The sequence below is a fragment of the Heteronotia binoei genome, chromosome 3, assembly GCF_032191835.1.
Source record: "Heteronotia binoei isolate CCM8104 ecotype False Entrance Well chromosome 3, APGP_CSIRO_Hbin_v1, whole genome shotgun sequence".
In the NCBI taxonomy this organism is placed as follows: Eukaryota; Metazoa; Chordata; class Lepidosauria; order Squamata; family Gekkonidae; genus Heteronotia; species Heteronotia binoei.
Genome location: NC_083225.1, coordinates 155,863,891 through 155,880,585, shown reverse-complemented (window position 1 = coordinate 155,880,585; position 16,695 = coordinate 155,863,891). Strand labels below are relative to the sequence as shown.

General features: G+C 40.6%; 1 protein-coding gene across 2 annotated transcripts in view; it reads left to right on the top strand.

Moving 5' to 3' along the window:
- The first annotated feature begins 1,060 nt into the window (after positions 1-1,060).
- Positions 1,061-16,695, top strand: part of RFXAP (regulatory factor X associated protein) — a 104,655-nt gene continuing 89,020 nt past the window's right edge. Inside the window, exons 1-3 of one of the 2 annotated variants that reach the window (XM_060234674.1) lie at positions 1,061-1,756; positions 3,332-3,439; positions 4,013-6,803. In XM_060234674.1, coding sequence (XP_060090657.1) covers positions 1,244-1,756; positions 3,332-3,439; positions 4,013-4,123 — 732 coding nt within the window. In that variant the 5' untranslated portion in view covers positions 1,061-1,243 and the 3' untranslated portion in view covers positions 4,124-6,803. Of the gene's footprint in view, positions 1,757-3,304; positions 3,440-4,012; positions 6,804-16,695 lie in introns of those variants that run through there. The other variant, XR_009555201.1, reaches the window with a different exon arrangement.

Genomic DNA, 16,695 nt, shown 5'->3' with positions numbered 1-16,695 from the left:
CAGACTGGCCTCCTGCCTCTCAGGCTTAGAAGGACAGACTGTGGGGCTGGCCCCTTGGTCCCTGCAGTAATGGCCTGAAACAATCCCCCAAAGGTGGGCACAATCCCAGAAAATGCATTGGCGGGCACCACATTGGGAGACCCTTGATCTAAGCACGTTTATGACTACATAGTGCAGCTGTGATGTACAAAATGAAACCTTCAAAGCATTAGGGTATATATTTGCTTCATGTAGCACCATGCCTGCTAAACCTTAGGTGCTAGGTGAAAACTTATTTCTTTAAAAAATCATAGACCTCATGATTTTTTCTCCTTTCAATGATATTTACATTGGTGTCGATTTTTTATTACTTTTAATTATTTGGTCTGATGTACTATACCATTTTAATTCTCTACTTCTGTGTTTAAGATATTTTATAATATGCTGCTGTTAATAAGAAGCTATGCTTTCTATTGCTGTTAATTGATCTTTTATAATGTTTTAATGTTTTGTTAAATCCCATGGTAATTGTGAGCTGCCTTAGGAATCTTCTGATGGGAAGGTTTTGGTTACTATTATATGTTAATTTTGTTCTACGAGGATAATATTAGATATGAACCCAAAATACTACACTTTAGGAAACGTGATGACATCAATACAATCACAACAAAAATTTATTTCTGTCTTATGACACTTTCTGTATTATGATTTGTGCCTTGGGAGTCTTTGTTTGCATTTCTTTCCAATTCTATAAATCTAGCTCTATTGTATCGTTAGACAGTCTTATGCCGCCTGATCCATTTTTAAAAAATGTTTTTAATCCACCCTGAATCTCAGCGGGAAAGGCAGGCTATAAATAAAGTAAATGAATAGATACACAAAATATGCGAGCTTCACATCTGTATAACAATGCAAACCAATTTTCTTTCCGGTCCAGCAGCAACGTAAATACCTATTGCAGCCCACGGTAGAGGTTCTTCTGTTGAGCATGCGCATTACCGGATGAGGGGGGGTGAGCTTTCGTTGAGGTTGCGCAGTCGAGTGGAGGAAGAACACGCGTGCGCAAGATTTTGCGCTTGCGTAGTGGGTGGTAACCTGTTACCACGGGCGCTGTTCGTTTGCCGTTGCTGTGGCAGCCGGAGCCTTTCGAGGCCTGGCTGGGAGACTTTCGGGCGGGACGGAGGCCCCAGGCGGTACCAGCGGCAGCTCCGCCGCTTTCTCCTCCCCTTCCCCATCCCCGCCGCAGCCGCTCACGCTGCTGGTGATGCAGCCCTGCGGCGGGGGCGGAGACGGGGAGGCAGTGGGCGCCGTGCTGCAGCCTCAGGGGGGCCCGGCGGGGCAGGCCTCTTCCGAGGCGCCCCCGACTCAGGGCAGCCTCATGCTCTTTTACGAGCTGGGCCCCGCGGGCGAGGCGGAGGCGGAGGCGGACGGCGAGCCCGCAGGCGGCGAGAGCGCAGGCAGTCCCGGCGGCGGCCTGGAGGATCTGGACGACGAGGACGAGAACGGCGCCCAGTCTGGCGGCCGCTGCAAGAGCTGCACCTACCAAGGCTGCAGTGAGACCACCACACAAGTGGCCAAGCAGCGCAAGCCCTGGATGTGCAAGAGGCACCGCAACAAGATGTACAAGGACAAGTACAAACGCAAGAAGAGCGACCAGGCCTTGGGGGGCGGAGGAACGGTAGGCCCCGCCGCCGCCACCACCACCACCACAGCAGCAGCGCAGGGAGGAGGAGGAGCCGCTGCCGCCACTGCCCCGGCAAGCAGTGGGCGAGCTGAGGTGAGGGGCAGAAGGAGAGCCGTCAAGAACAGCGGCAGGCAATACGTTGTGTTAATGGGTTCAACTAACTGGGCCTGGCGTTCGAACAGGGTACAGCCAGAATATGGGCTGTTACTGTCTTTCCAGTAATAAAGAAGAAACGTTTCTTTAGTGACTCGAGAGATGATGGGATGCTGTGTATTTTTAGGGGCCTGGAGAAATGACGCTTGGGTCAGTACCGAAGGTGCCGCTCTGTGAAAGTGGCAGGCTCATATGATCCCATATAAAAATAAACAAATACCCTAAGTCAGTTCTCAAATCATGCTTTACCTTAGAGACTACACTTTCCAAGTTTTTGGGAAAATACAAGGAGCTTGCATATAGAGCGATCCATGGGCTTCTAATCTCTGGAACACTGCTTTCCATCCTCTCTCCCTGCGCCCGCCACCCCCCCCCCCCATCTGTGTGTAAGACAAAGCGAAACACTCATGTCTCACGTTCTGGTATTGGCATAACTTGCTCTTTCATATATTTGAGGATATCCCCATTCCATTCATGGCAACATGCATAGTTCTGTTAAAAGTTAATGCTGTAGGGCCTGCACTTAATTCTGTGGAATGCTGCTGCTGTTGGATGCATTGTTACGCAGCCACTCTGAGGAAACTTGTACTATGCAGTAGGCTGTGGTAACGCTTGCTATTAACAGAATAGCTATGCCAGTCCACTTTGCTACACTACTGCGATGCTAGATCAACTTGAAGAAACCACAGGTCCCTGATATGCCTCCATTCTAGAGTTGTTTCACACTTCCTTTCATAAACATAATTGCTGTTAACATTGGTATGGGGACGTGACACCTCCAGATACATGTGATGGACATAGGGAAGGAACAGACTGTTGTCCCCATTGTATTGTGGAACAGTGTTAAAGATGTATGAGGAAGCACTCCTTAATTTGAGCATTTTTTGTTTTTCTAATGGCTTCTAGGATTATATTATAATCAAATTGACTAGACACATTCAATTTAGATCTGTGTGTGAAGTCTGCATCTGATTCCCACAACAGTGACCTTTGCTAGAATAGCCCTTGTTCTTGATCCTTTTTCATGAAGGGCAATACTAGCTTTGTTTTGATATGCGAAACTGTGTACTAAAGACATATCAACATAGAGAATTGTGTTGAAGTGGTCAAATAGGAGCAGATGTTAAGATTTGCTTGAGCCTGAATGTTCTCATTATTTTTGGAGGGATGTTTTAGTGAAAAATGTCTTAAACCAGTTTAAATCTTACAATTGTAGGCATGACCTTAGTTATCACGTAGTAGGATTATAAACATAATGAATTGTAGCTGTGCATCAGTGATGTTTATATTATTTCCCTCACCTTTTGATAGAAAAGTCAATAATAGTGAATAACATACAATGCCAATAATATTGAATAACATACAATGCCATGCAAAATGGAGGCACTTTTAGAATAATGTAATGCTAGAATTTTTCAGGAGACTGATGTCTCGTGGTAGGGCTTTTTTCTAAATGTGTGTTTTAATGACAAAGGAGTTAAGTTTTTATTTATGTTTTCTTTATTTTGTACTTAGGATTGCACTGAAAATACAGGTTCTGCATCAAAGCAAAGAACAGGTTCTATTGGTGATCGACCAGCAAAGCCTACACTTTTGGAGCAAGTGTTGAACCACAAAAGACTGGTAGGTTAATGAAGTGTAGCAGTGTGTCAGTGATGTTTATATTATTTCCCTTACCTGTTGATAGAAAAGTCAATAATAATGAATAACATACAATGCTAATAATAGTAAATAGCCTACAATGCCATGCAAAAATGAGGAGGTACTTAGCAAGAAAACTCAAGCTTCAAAGAGTCCTAAGCATGCTTACTTTTAAAAAAGTAATGTTTTTAGGTTGTATACATCAAAAATGGAATATGTTATTTCTTTATATGCTTTAAACCAATCAGTTGCCCCAACTAGTGTTTTAATTTATTTTCCATTCAGGCTTCCAAAATTTAAAAGTTTTAAAATTATTTAAAACTTGCATTTTCCCCATATTTATCATCTAATGTTTATTACCTTCAAAGAGAGAAGCCATGTTAGCTACCTTACCAAAAGTTTTAAAAAAATGATTGTTCATAGCGTTTAGTCCAAGTTCCAAAATTCCAGAAATTCTGAAGCTGTCAGAGGAACCCCATTTTGGGGAAAGACATGGAAATTTGGGGGGAAATGGAATATAGGGTATCTAACTTAAAGCTATTCATCTCTTTCTAGTCACTTCTTAGAAGTCCAGAAGTTGTCAATTTTTTACAAAAACGACAGCAGCTGTTAAGTCAACAAGCTTTGGAGCAAAGGCAACAACAGTTCTCTGGAGCACCAGTGTGATAGTGGAGGATCGTTGAACATTTTCATATTAGAAAATAACTTCACCATTTTATCTGTTGTAAGAGAACATTGAACTGCTGTCATTGTGGAATGTGGTTTTACTTGCTACTTAGATTGTTCCAGGTTTGCTGACTTGTCTATTTGCCCTTTGTGTTTCAGTAATGGTGTTTGGCTTCTATTTATTTTAAATTTATATTAGTTTTTATGGATTTTTCCTTCACAGAAATATTCCATTAATTTTTTGGAAACTGTTCTGAGAAGGAGGCATATAAATTAATAGACCAAATCAAAAATGATTGCTTAAATGTTTTGCTATGTGAAAGGCTTAATATCTTAATTCTTTAATGGCAATCATTGAAGAAAGCAATACTTACTTTCTGTGGAAGTTGTAAAATGTAAACTTGGAGCCAATCCTGTAGCATATATTGCTGAGGGATGTATGTAGGGTGGGTGCTGGGCTCTCGGGTTTATGAGGAAAGCTCAGCAAGTTCTGGCCTACTTCTCCAGTGTTGGTGATTTGTCCCTCTGGTCAAACTAGTTGATTGTCATCTATTACATTAATTTACAATGTATCCCATGTTGGTATTAATTTTGTATACATTTTGTAAACATGGTTTTCAAGAATTAGTATGGTTATTTCAGTATATTACTGGCATCAATCATTAAAAGGCATTCATTTGAGCCTATTTATATTAATTTTCTATTTTAATAAGACTTATTTGTACCAGTGAACAAAAAATGTTCAGGGATGTATTAAAAGTGTCATTTTTGTAATTTTCAGGCGATTTCTGAACATGTTTAGAAATTTTTTAGTCTTTTTGAATAATAGGTATGCCATCTAAGAATTTTTGTAATCATATTTTTAAGATACAACAGTTGTGTTTAATATATTGGGCAGAATCCTACCGGGTTTTCTGCTACTACAAGAGGGGTAGGAAGCAATCTTGCCCTTCCGCACTGCAGCCTTGACCATGTGATGTTTTGTCCACTTGGGCTGTGTAATATCCAGAATAGTTTTAGGAGTCAAAAGGGGGACTTCCACCTTCTGCACCAATGAAATGCCTGGTAAAGCCAACCCCTTGTATTTACATTGGGGTCATTCCACCATCATATTAACCTGCTAGTTGCAGATAATCCTGTTGTATTTCTAGCATGCTTTTTCTAGAGAAAAAAATGGTATGCTGTGCTGAGATGCAAATAGTTATGTACATTTAAAATGCCCATGGTGCTTACCAGTTCTTACTGTTTGATTGAATAACAACTGGAGTAACATTTTTCAAACTCCACCCGAAGGGTATAGTTCATGCAGATTCTGTTTTTCTGCTTACTGTATTTATTTCATAGTGCAGCACTTCATTGGCCGTGGCCTGCTTGTGCAGTAAGGGATGGCTGAAATGTTCCAGCATTTTGTCGCTACTGATTAGGTGCCATTCTTTTCCAACAATGCTTAAGAATGTCTACCAATCAGAAATAGCAATTCTCTTTAATGATTTTATACAAAATTTCATAGCATTTCCTGCACTGAGAGTAGTTAGCTGGTCACACATCTCTACTTTAAAGTTAACTGAGCCCAAGTATAGATGAAAGAGAATTTTGTGAAAGAGGAACCTGGGAATACATACAAAATTTAGAGAACTGCTTCATCTAGACAAAATCATTTTCAGAGTTTACTTGGAAACAGGAAGTATGTCCTAGTAACTTTTCAGTAGTGTTTAAAATGATGTTTAGAGTAGAATTAACATACCATTTACAAATATGACTGAAGATCCCTTAACTATAGTGATGTGCAATGTGTTCTTCTTTTGCACAGACACACCTCCATAAATTTCTAAAGGTGAAAGTAGACCCAGATGCCAAGGAATTGGAATCCTTTGTGTGTGGGGAAGTTCCATGAGCCCATCTGTGTCTGTAAAAAATTATGCTTGAACAAGACAGTGGTTGCCACCACTGCTGAAGTTGAAATGAGGACGAGGAATGTTGTATAAATAGAAGTGGTTGCTGTGAGCACTAGTTGAGGGCCACATTCCTTGTTGTGTCATGGAAGCAAACTAAATGGTGAGAGGTATTCTGCATGGTACGTGGGATCTACACAATCTTTGCAAATAGATGTGGCTTAAGGATAGCTCTAACATACATTGTCCTGTCCAAATTGTTTGTAGCTTTTTATCTGTAGTGTTCTCTGCAGTTCTCTTTTTGAAGTGCTTACCCTTAACAGTAGTACCCACATTTTTGATCTGTGAATATTAACAGATGTGGTCTTAAGAAAGCATATCCTGCTTAAGCTCAGGGTGGACTAGAAGCTATGAAAATGGCTATAAAATATTTTTATCCATTTAATGTCCAATGTAGGAAAAACCACTGGATAAAAACTAGAACAAAATCAACAGCTGAATTGGGCTTTTTTTAAAAAAAAAAAAAACTTTGTTCAAATGAATACCACTTTATTTTGTTGCTTGCCTCTTAGAATGGAAAATAGTGTTGATAAGGTCTGAAATTCATTGTTTGTATTGAAAGACTGCTATAAAAAATAAGTTTGGATTTTTGTGCATTATTTAACTGAGCAATTACAAAAAGTTTTCACTGTAGTGTAGTAAATTCATTATCAATGGCTCATACAACTTGGAATTTATCTTACTGTTACCATATAGAAATGCTAAACTTAAATATATTGTCTACAAAACATTTGTGTGTGTGTGTGCGGACAACCAGTTACTTACGAGTGTCATCAGAAGTCTATATTCCACCATAACTGTTTTGCATCCCAGTCAGGCAATATTGCCAGACATTTTTATCAGCTGTTCCAGCTATGAAACAGGCTGAAAACTGGTTTGGGGAGCAATCCTTCTGAGGTAAGCAGTGAGCAGGCAAAAGCAGCTTGTCACTCTTGGGGTCTCCAACTTTCTGGTACATGGAGGTTTGCATTCGAGTGCCCAGTGCCTTTTACCATTCCTTTTTTGCAAAAGGAAAAAGAAGACGACTGCAGATTTATACCCTGCCGTTTTCTCTGAATCAGAGACTCAAAGTAGCTTACAATCTCCTATATCTTCTCTCCCCACAACAGGCACCCTGTGAGGTGAGTGGGGCTGAGAGGGCTCTCACAACAGCTGCCCTTTCAAGGACAACCTCTGCCAGAGCTATGGCTAACCCAAGGCCATTCCAGCAGCTGTAAGTGGAGGAGTGGGGAATCAAATCCGGTTCTCCCAGATAAGAGTCCGCACACTTAACCACTACACCAAACCGGCTCCCACTACACCAAAAAGGAGACCAGACATCTCCTGTACCCATTCATACAATGCTTTATATTCCTTACACACATGGTAAATGGATAGAGAGGGGGAGTGATAAAGCTGAGTAATATGGGTACCTGAGCTTTGCTGGCTAGTAAAGCACCCAGCATGGCCAAAATGCTAGTATGGAGGATAAGACCAAGAGGGGGCTGACAGAAGGAACCATGGAGACCAAAAAAAACAATGTTGCTATTGGGTTTTTTGCAAAAAAAGGGACAGAAAGAGCAGTAGGCGGTGCCTTTTGAGGCACAAAGAACAGTGTAGGTCTGAGGGAAAACACTTGAGGATAACAGCAGCAAATAAGCAGGTTGGAGGACTGCAGAGAACTTGGGAGCCGCATGCAGCTCATGGGCCACAGGTTGGGGACCCCTGCTCTAGCTCTTATTATTTTTCCTTCCTAACAGTATCTTCCAGCTTTGATAGTATCGCTTTTCTGTTTTGAGTAATGAACTAGCATTGTTCTAATCCTGTAGATCTCACATCTTTTTGGTATGTTTCTGCTTCTCCAGATCAGATCAGAATAAACATCTGTTCCAAGGCTAGAAATGAACACCAAAGTAAAACTTCTTCACTTAATTAACTTTATTAACAGTAAAAATAATGCACTATCACTGTTACAATAAGGTAATTTTAGTCAAAGAATTTGTTCATTGTGGCATGTCAAATTTATTCCCTGGCCTGCTTAATGAGAAAACCAACTTCGGTCGCAGCAAGGTTAGTGGAATACTACAGAATCCTTTCAATGCCTATTGCAGAATTTAGAGTGGCTTTGAAACCTAAAGTTTAAAAAGTTTTGAGATGTCATCTCTTGAGGCAAAGTTATGGGTGACACTTTATACAGCCATCTTTGTTATCTGCAGAAGTAGTCTGTAGAAGACTGTAGATTTATACCCCGCCCTTCTCTCTGAATCAGAGTCTCAGAGCGGCTTACAATCTCCTATATCTTCTCCCCCCACAACAGACACCCAGTGAGGTGGGTGGGGCTGAGAGGGCTCTCCCAGCAGCTGCCCTTTCAAGGACAATCTCTGCCAGAGCTATGGCTGACCCAAGGCCATTCCAGCAGCTGCAAGTGGAGGAGTGAGGAATCAAACCCGGTTCTCCCAGGTGAGTCTGCACACTTCACCACTACACCAAACTGGCTCTCTGCAGCATGCTGTTAATACTCCCCTCAAGAATTTAAACAATTCTGTAGCAGTTTTGCTCTGAAAACAAAATGAGGGGCAAAGCTAGTGTCTTAGATCCTATGAGCTACTTGCTAGATAGTCTCTGTTGTGGAGCACATTTTCTCTTCTTCCACTTCAGTTTACACAAATGTTTTTCAATGGGTGCCTTGCACAGATGGACATTTTAGGGAAGAGGAAGCATGCTTTGCAGCAGAAACTACCTAGTGAGCATGGAACTCTCACTGGATCCAAACCATAGGAACCAATCAGAGTAAACGGTATATTGCATTTTATTCTAACTGCTGACTATTTTCCTTGCAATACCACTGGTAGTCAAAAACAGAACCTTACAAAGCCACATGCATAGAAGTTACAATTGACTATGGGGTCTTAGGATGCTTCAGAGCTCATATTAAAAGAGTAGAAGCTTCTCCCCACTTCTCAAGATTAAATAGTAGATATAATAGTATGTACTCAGCCTTGTCCCTACCAAGTACAGTAGAGTACATCTACTCATATCTTACAAAATACTAAATTTCATTATCAATAGCTGCAATGAACATAATCTTAATGTATTAGTAATTATTTTTCATGTCCATTGAATACTGTTGCTCTGTGAATTAATTTTCTGCTATGCAGGTAACCATTCAAACTGATTTGACATTGCAAAAGGCCAGTAGTTTCAACAAACATCTATGGAATTTATTTGCACTATTATATATTATTTATACATAAGTTGCTATCCCATTTAAGGGATGGAACTGGCAGAGAGGATGCAAACAAATGCATATCAACATTCATAAATAATTGTAGTTTGTCATATTGGAACATCTCCAAACCCACAAGGCAGATGAGTATCTAGGACTTCTTTATCCATGTTTCAAAGGAGAACTAATGGCCTACTGACAGTTGTTTAGGATAGGGTGTTCTAAAGTACCAAGCATCAATTCTTTCCACTTCTTGTATTTCAGGGTTTCTACAGGGCTAAGGAGGGGAGGATGTATGACAGGATAAAAGACTATCTGCTCTCTTTCCTGATGGAAGGACTTTTCTTTAGTAAGTTATTTTTCTTGGGCTCTCCATAGGAGTGAGGGCTACAAAAGTATCTGGCTGTAGGAAGAGGATAATGAATGCAGACTCAACTGCCTACCTAACGTGGATTATGAGATCTGCAAAACTTTGTTTGCTGCTGTTTGAGGTTGGAAGAGAGCAGATACCTAAAATGCAGACTTCTGTCCCACAGTTCCAGTTTATCATGAATATACTAACCTAAGAGTGGGAAGCTTGACATGTAAATGTACCCATGGATTGTATTTAGGTCCTACTTTGCTCATACTGTCAAAGGAGGAACAGCAATTATGGAGAACTGCAAAGTTCTAAACATGTCCAGTCCTTACTGGCACATAAACGTAGGAGTAGTTGACATGACTGAGAGCTCTTGGACAAGAAGAGAAGATGTATGGCATTTAATAAATTATAAAACTATTATACAAATATACATCATAAGCAGCATTTCTCCTCAAACTCCCTATATCTTGGAAGTATAGTGGTGCTCTTTAAGATAAATGAGTCTAGTAGGTTAGAATGCATGTTTGTAAGGTTTTAATAGCCAGTATATATGCTGTACAATTGCTCATACTGTACAACCTGTCAACTCACTAGAGGTGCAAGTAAACTGGTACAGGCTAGCACAGAGTACCAGTAAGAAAGTGAATGAAGTGCAAACTCCTGTCTTCAGCTACAAGCCCCCTGAGAGAGGAAGTACCAGTAAGAGACGTAAAACTCTTGCAGTTAACGTAGAATTCACATAACATCACATATTCTGTCCTCACTGTTCCTTGGAGGGCTTGCCAGCAGCACAGGCTGGGCCAGCAGCATAAGGAAGGTGTGCAGGGGGGCTGGGCCTCCAGACTATTAGTTCAGCTTTCTGTGGGTCTCTGTCTGGGGCAGGGGACATGGGTATGCCTGCTGTCTGTGGACTGAATTTCATATGCCCTTCTCTATGTTGACTTCCTAAGGAAGAAAGTGACCCCCTTCCCCCCATTACACCAACAACTTCTGCAGTGTCATTTGTGATATTTAAAATGCTTGTTTTTTCTTTAAAAAAAACAAAACATCACATATTCTTGACAGTGAGAATTGCCAAAGATACCTTTTCAGTAAACTAAGAATGTTCAACCTGATATTAATCAGACATGAAACAGCTTTACACTGAATTAGATCACTGGTCTGTCAAGGTCAGTACTGTCAGCTCCAATTAGCAGTGGTTTTCTAGGGTCTCAGGCAGCGGTCTTTTAATCTTTTAAAGTGAAGATGCCACCAACTGAATGTGGGATCTTGTGCAGGCAAAGCAAGATGTTTTTCAACCACAGCCTATCATCATCCATAAACCTGTAATCCTGGAGTAATCATCAATTACATAAAATTCTGGCCTTAATAGGCTTTAGCTTCCCTTTGACAGATAGTTGAGTGCCTTAGCTATGTAAGTGTGAAGGATCCTAGCATTTGATGAAGCAAACTTGAATCCATGCAACTATATGCTGAAAATAAAAATGGAGTGGACTCTTAATCCATTAAAGCAAAATGCTAAAATAAAAATGTGTTCTTCTTTAAGATGCAGCAAGGATTTTGTTTGTTTGATGCAACAGCATAGCAGCTGCCCCTCCAGAAATTTCTTTCAACCATCAGTAAACACTCAATTGTCATCACTGACAATGCTATTTATTAGGTGGCAGATTTCTTGGAAGGCTAACTTCACTCTATACTTAATTTCTAAACTAAGCAGTGCTTTACATGAAGCTTGCCTCTTTTGACCTCAACCCATTAATTGTAATGGCAGATGTGTTTGGTTAATTGTAGTTACTGAAAGGGGAATGAAAAGGGTCTATTTAAGTGCCCAAATATGACACCTATTGCTAATTTATATGTTCCAGGGCTAAGTTCCTTCCCTGCCTCAAATTAAGTCCTACCAATACTTCAAGAAAAACAGCAGTTAAAATCCTCTTATTTCTTTTGGGCCTGTTAATAGACCTATGTTCCATGAGAATGGGATCCAGACAACAAATTCCTTTTATGTCTGACAGTTCATTATGATATAATTAACATAATTTAACTGGAGAATTCATGAATAATAGTTTAATTTCCTCCCCCCCCCCCCAGCAAAGCTAGTTTACTGTATCATGATAATTACTGGAGAATACTGATCTCTTGCAGTTACTGGTTAAGATTCAATAACATCACTAAAATGCTGATTTGTGGATAATGTACCCTCTACCTACAGGAGTCCATTTTACAGGCAGATTTCTTCATAGGAAAATATCAGACTTGAACACTATATGTGATTCTTTTTTTATGACACAGATTGAATGCTAGTTACTCCCTGATGATAACAATGTTCATGGAAAACCTGAATGTGCTTTGAACTGCTGACATACAGCTACCTTGACAAAACTATGTCACCTTTTCCTTAAACCAGCTATCAATAAATATTCCCCCCTCCCAACAGTAAATGGCTTTCCAGTGGCTTATTTATGAGCAGATTCTTTAAACATAATACTGGCTAAGAGCTATATAAAAACTTCTGGACACAAAAGGTTCCATTTAAATTGGAAAGTCATTACAGAAGCAAGAAGCAGTCAAAGCATTCCTATGAGACCCCCTGACTCAAAGACTGAAGGCTCAGACACAGTGCCATTTGTAAAACAGGGAAAGTAAATGGTTTGTTTTATGTATTTTTCAACTTTAATTTGTCAATAAATTTTGTTTGCTTCTCTGTTTTGGTTTTATATTTTCTTTTTCTTATTTCAGTGGCTGATTGGAACTCTCACAGTGCAGGTAATTTAATACTCATTACCATTATGTATGAAACTAACAATGTCAGCAGATTCCTAAAATTTCAGAGGCAAGTTTCTCATGATTATCACATATTACATACATCTTAAGGGTGTGAAAAGAGCCTGTGTTTGATTCTTAACACAGCAGGTATGCCAGCTATTTCAGAAAACATTTGGTTTATTAATTAAGACTGCAATAGATAACCCACACAGTGTTTTATGAGAGAAATTAGGGTAAAAGAACCACCTGTTCAATAAAATAATCTATAAAGTGATCTCCTGTGTGGAGGAATGTGTTTTACAATGGAGGTTTGGACAAAACTTTCACCTTGAGTTTTAAAAAGCTTTTTCTCTCTCAGCAGAGAAGGGGGGTGGGAATCACTACTAACCCAGCTGGACTTCAGAAATGCTAATTGCTCCCTGGCCAGAAACAATAAGATGGTCAAAGTCACAGCTCCAGCTGAACTGACAATGACAGCAGAGAATAGTTTGGAAGTTTAAAATGCTAGAAATGTGTCTTCCTGGAGACTTCAGGAAAGGCTTCTTTGACTCTCACAAGGGGTGGGCAAATAGAATAAACCGCTTGGCACAGATGGAAGAGGGTCTTTTTGGCTGATTCCATCTAGAGGGGAACTCTTATTCTTACACTTGAGCTTTTGCTGAATATGGCCATTGCCGTGCAGTGGTCTGCAGGCCTGAACACATACACCAAGGCAATCAAGTTGGGTAGCCATGTTAATCTGTAGCAGGAGAAAAGAGCAAGAGTCCAGAAGCACCTTAAAGACTAGCAAAATTTGTGACAGGGTATAAGCTTTTGTAAGTCACTGCTCACTTCTTTAGATAACTACTGGATAGCTACTGGACTCTTGGATTAATCTGGCACTAGACCTTTAATCCTAGTTTAGCTCTGTCCCCAAGCTGACATTCTACACTAAAATCATAGGAGTTACAGAGTTGGTTTCTCAGATTCTCTGATTCTAGTGTAGAATGTCAGTTTGGAGACAGAATTAAACCTGGATTAAAGGTCTAGTATGAAATTGGTCTTGTTCTTTTCTACTACCAAGGTAAGAGGAAGCTTTTGAAAACACTGTAACTTCTACGTTAAGAAGCCTAAGAATAAAATCAGCTAGGGGATGGAATAAGGGAATTGCATATGTACGCTTTCCTTTTGGATCCCTTCCTCAGTCTGTTGCTGTGCTGAGTGTATGTATGTGGACATTTTCTTTTTAATAAACACTGTATAACATTTAATGCTGGTAGCTGTTTTCTGTACCACTTAGACCTTCATTATTCAAACATTATTAAAATAAGCAACCAGAGTGACTAGGCAAGCAGCTAATTCCCCCAGGGGTACACAAATGCAACAAGCTGTGCCTGCAATAACCAGACACTGGGTAGTGGGAAACGCAGGCACAAGGCAAGGCCTTAGAATGCCTATGCAAGGAATGGAAGCCAGAAATCCTGGTGGGTAATTCCTACAAAGGCCAGGTTGGTGTCATGTGCCAGCTGGAGACTTGGATGTTCACTAGTGCCCAGATGCTTCAGAGGCCAAAATGGAACAATACTTGCAGGTCAGTGGGGCTTTTCTGCTCACCCTGTTTCATCCTGTAAAGCAAAATAGCCCCTGAGACTTTAATGGCCTTCGCACATTATGGGGAATACAGGCAGGTCTGGGATCCCCACACTATGTCAGACATTAACACAGTCAATTTGCATTGCAATTCCTGCATGTGAGGGTCAGAAGAAGCTCCAGCCTTGCCCCCCTGCACCACTTTCCCAGCCTAAGACAGCCTGGGGAGGAGGCACTATTAGCCCTCCTGGGGAAACCCACATATATGCCAGGGGACACATGGCATTCCCTAATTGCCCCCTGCTCCCTCCTAGAATGGTTCTAGGCATAACTTGTCCTTCCTAGACATGCAATGTAAATGATCTGGTAAATCTGGTCCATAACTTCAGAGGGAGGGCCTTGTTATATACTGATACTATGGCTCTTTTTTCCTGTTCACATATAACCCCAATGACCAGTTGAAAGACTAGCTTGTCTGTTCCCAGTCCTGTAAGAATATGAAAGTTATGCATTAGTTGAATCCCAGGAACTTTTGCTTGCAGATGTAGAACTTCCTTGGTTTCTGTTTCCCACAATCTTATGACACCTAAAAAGCCAATATGGAGGTTTGGGAAACCACCTCATTGACAAAATGCAGCCACGGGGAATTGAAGTGAGGAAGAATTAAGCAAAATAACCCCCCTCCTGCTCTTCCACATACAAGAAACTTGCTCTACCAAACTCCTGCTAGTAGGAGGGAGGTAAGGAAACATTTTGGCTGATTCCACCTCATTCTCCTCAAGGTCCTCCTCTAACCTGTGCCTGGTTGCATTCTCTCTATGAAATTCCCGTCAGCTTGGCTGGAGTGGGGAAGAGGGGGAAGAACGTGGAAGGTTGTGCAAGAGGCAAGGAAGACTTTCCTAGTTAAGAACAAGTTCATATGTTCAAGCCCAGCATGTCTCTTGCCTCAAAGACATTCTTTGATAATGTCACATGATAAAATCCACAGTGGAAACACTGAACAGGAATTTCCCATCCTAGTTCTTAGGAATATGCTACACTTGGCTCTGCTGGAACCCTACAACAGAGAACATCTCATGAATAAATGCGAAATGCTTTACAAACACATGCATACGTTTGTACTCCTTTTTGGAATCACAGTTTAAGCCCCTTTTGAAAATGTACCCTTGGCATCTGCACAACTAAAGACATTTCTAGTGTTTTTATAAAAAGAAAAAACAAAACAAAAACTGTTCTACATACGGAGTAAAATTTGGTATAGTGAAGCAATAAGCGTTTCTTTAATTTTTAATACTGAAGTTAGCTAATTGTTAATTAGATATATTTTTGGTTCTTACTAATATGCACACTGGAAATATTTAAATAAAATTATTGTTACTTTAAGTGTAACAGAACTAGAGGCTAAGAGTACTAAAGCACAGGTTTAGACCGAGGAATGGGCTGGACAAAGCTTTGCCTGAGGTCCTTCCTGTTAAGACTTGGACACTACAGCAGGCACTCAGGTTTGGCAACTAAGACAGAAATCCTGTCCTCTACAGCTTGAAAATGGCTTGTAAGAAGATGAGAAACTTAGAGATCAGCAGCTGTTTCCTGTATGACCAATTTAAGAAACAAATGGTGGTCTGGTACATCAGTCCTCACTCCCTAAAGGGGAGTGCCATCAAGTTTAGTTGCCCCTGACACCACTTCCCCCACATATCTTTGCCTGTTACCACTATCACTGCCAGCCTAGAAGCAGAAGAAGCATTCCTTAGAGCGCTGGGTTTGGCACAAGAACAGCCAGTTGGTGACTCCTAAACTAAAACAAATCTCTCTCTAAAGCACTACAAAATGGGCTACTAACATGCTCTACCAGCAGCCCAATATTAAAGAGCAACTTTTAACTGTAGAGACAAACACAGTGTCCGGCACTGTGACACAAAATCATTCTGACTCCCCCCACATGAAAAACTCTCAACCAAGCCTCTTACTTTCCAATTAAAGTCTCCTAAAACTGACCTTGGGGTAATGAGCCATCCAATGATCTGCTTCTTCCTTTTCCCTTGCTGCAACTGTGAAAGTGACCTTGGGCTGGCGGGTTATGCAAGCAGTGGCTCCTAACCCTTACAGAACTGGGAAAGAAAGTGGTTTCTACATTTGTACATCTTTGTACAAAATGGTACCTTGAGTTATCAGCAAGCTAGAAACTGAAGCTCAGCATATCTATCAAGTATATGAATTCTACACAAGGTAAATAAGAACCAACAAGCCAGTTTCCAAGCCAATAAATGCCAACAAGCCAGTTTCCTAATCCAAACTGCTTTTTGATCATGCAGTTCATCAGCAAAGGACAGTATGTTTATAGGAAACAGTAGTTTTGTGTAGATCTAAGTACTTTAGCACATTAAGCCTAATTCAAGGGGATGCATGTTCCATAGTCACACAGTGCAGAATCAGATGCTGTGTGCAGAACTCACCACCCAAAGAACCTCAGGTTGGAATATGACAATAAATAATCAACTGCAGCCAGAAACAGCAGCTGCATGATCATCTGTTGTAATTTAACCATCTCCTGATATCACAGGATGGTGCATCCTGACCCATTTCACTCCCTCCACCAGCAAGCACCATGGGGCGAAGTGGGGAAATGTACCCTGCTTTGACATCAGGATGTGAGTAATTCTGACATTATCAAGAGAAGAATTTAATATGCAGTTGTCTTCTTCAGTGGTGGCTGTGT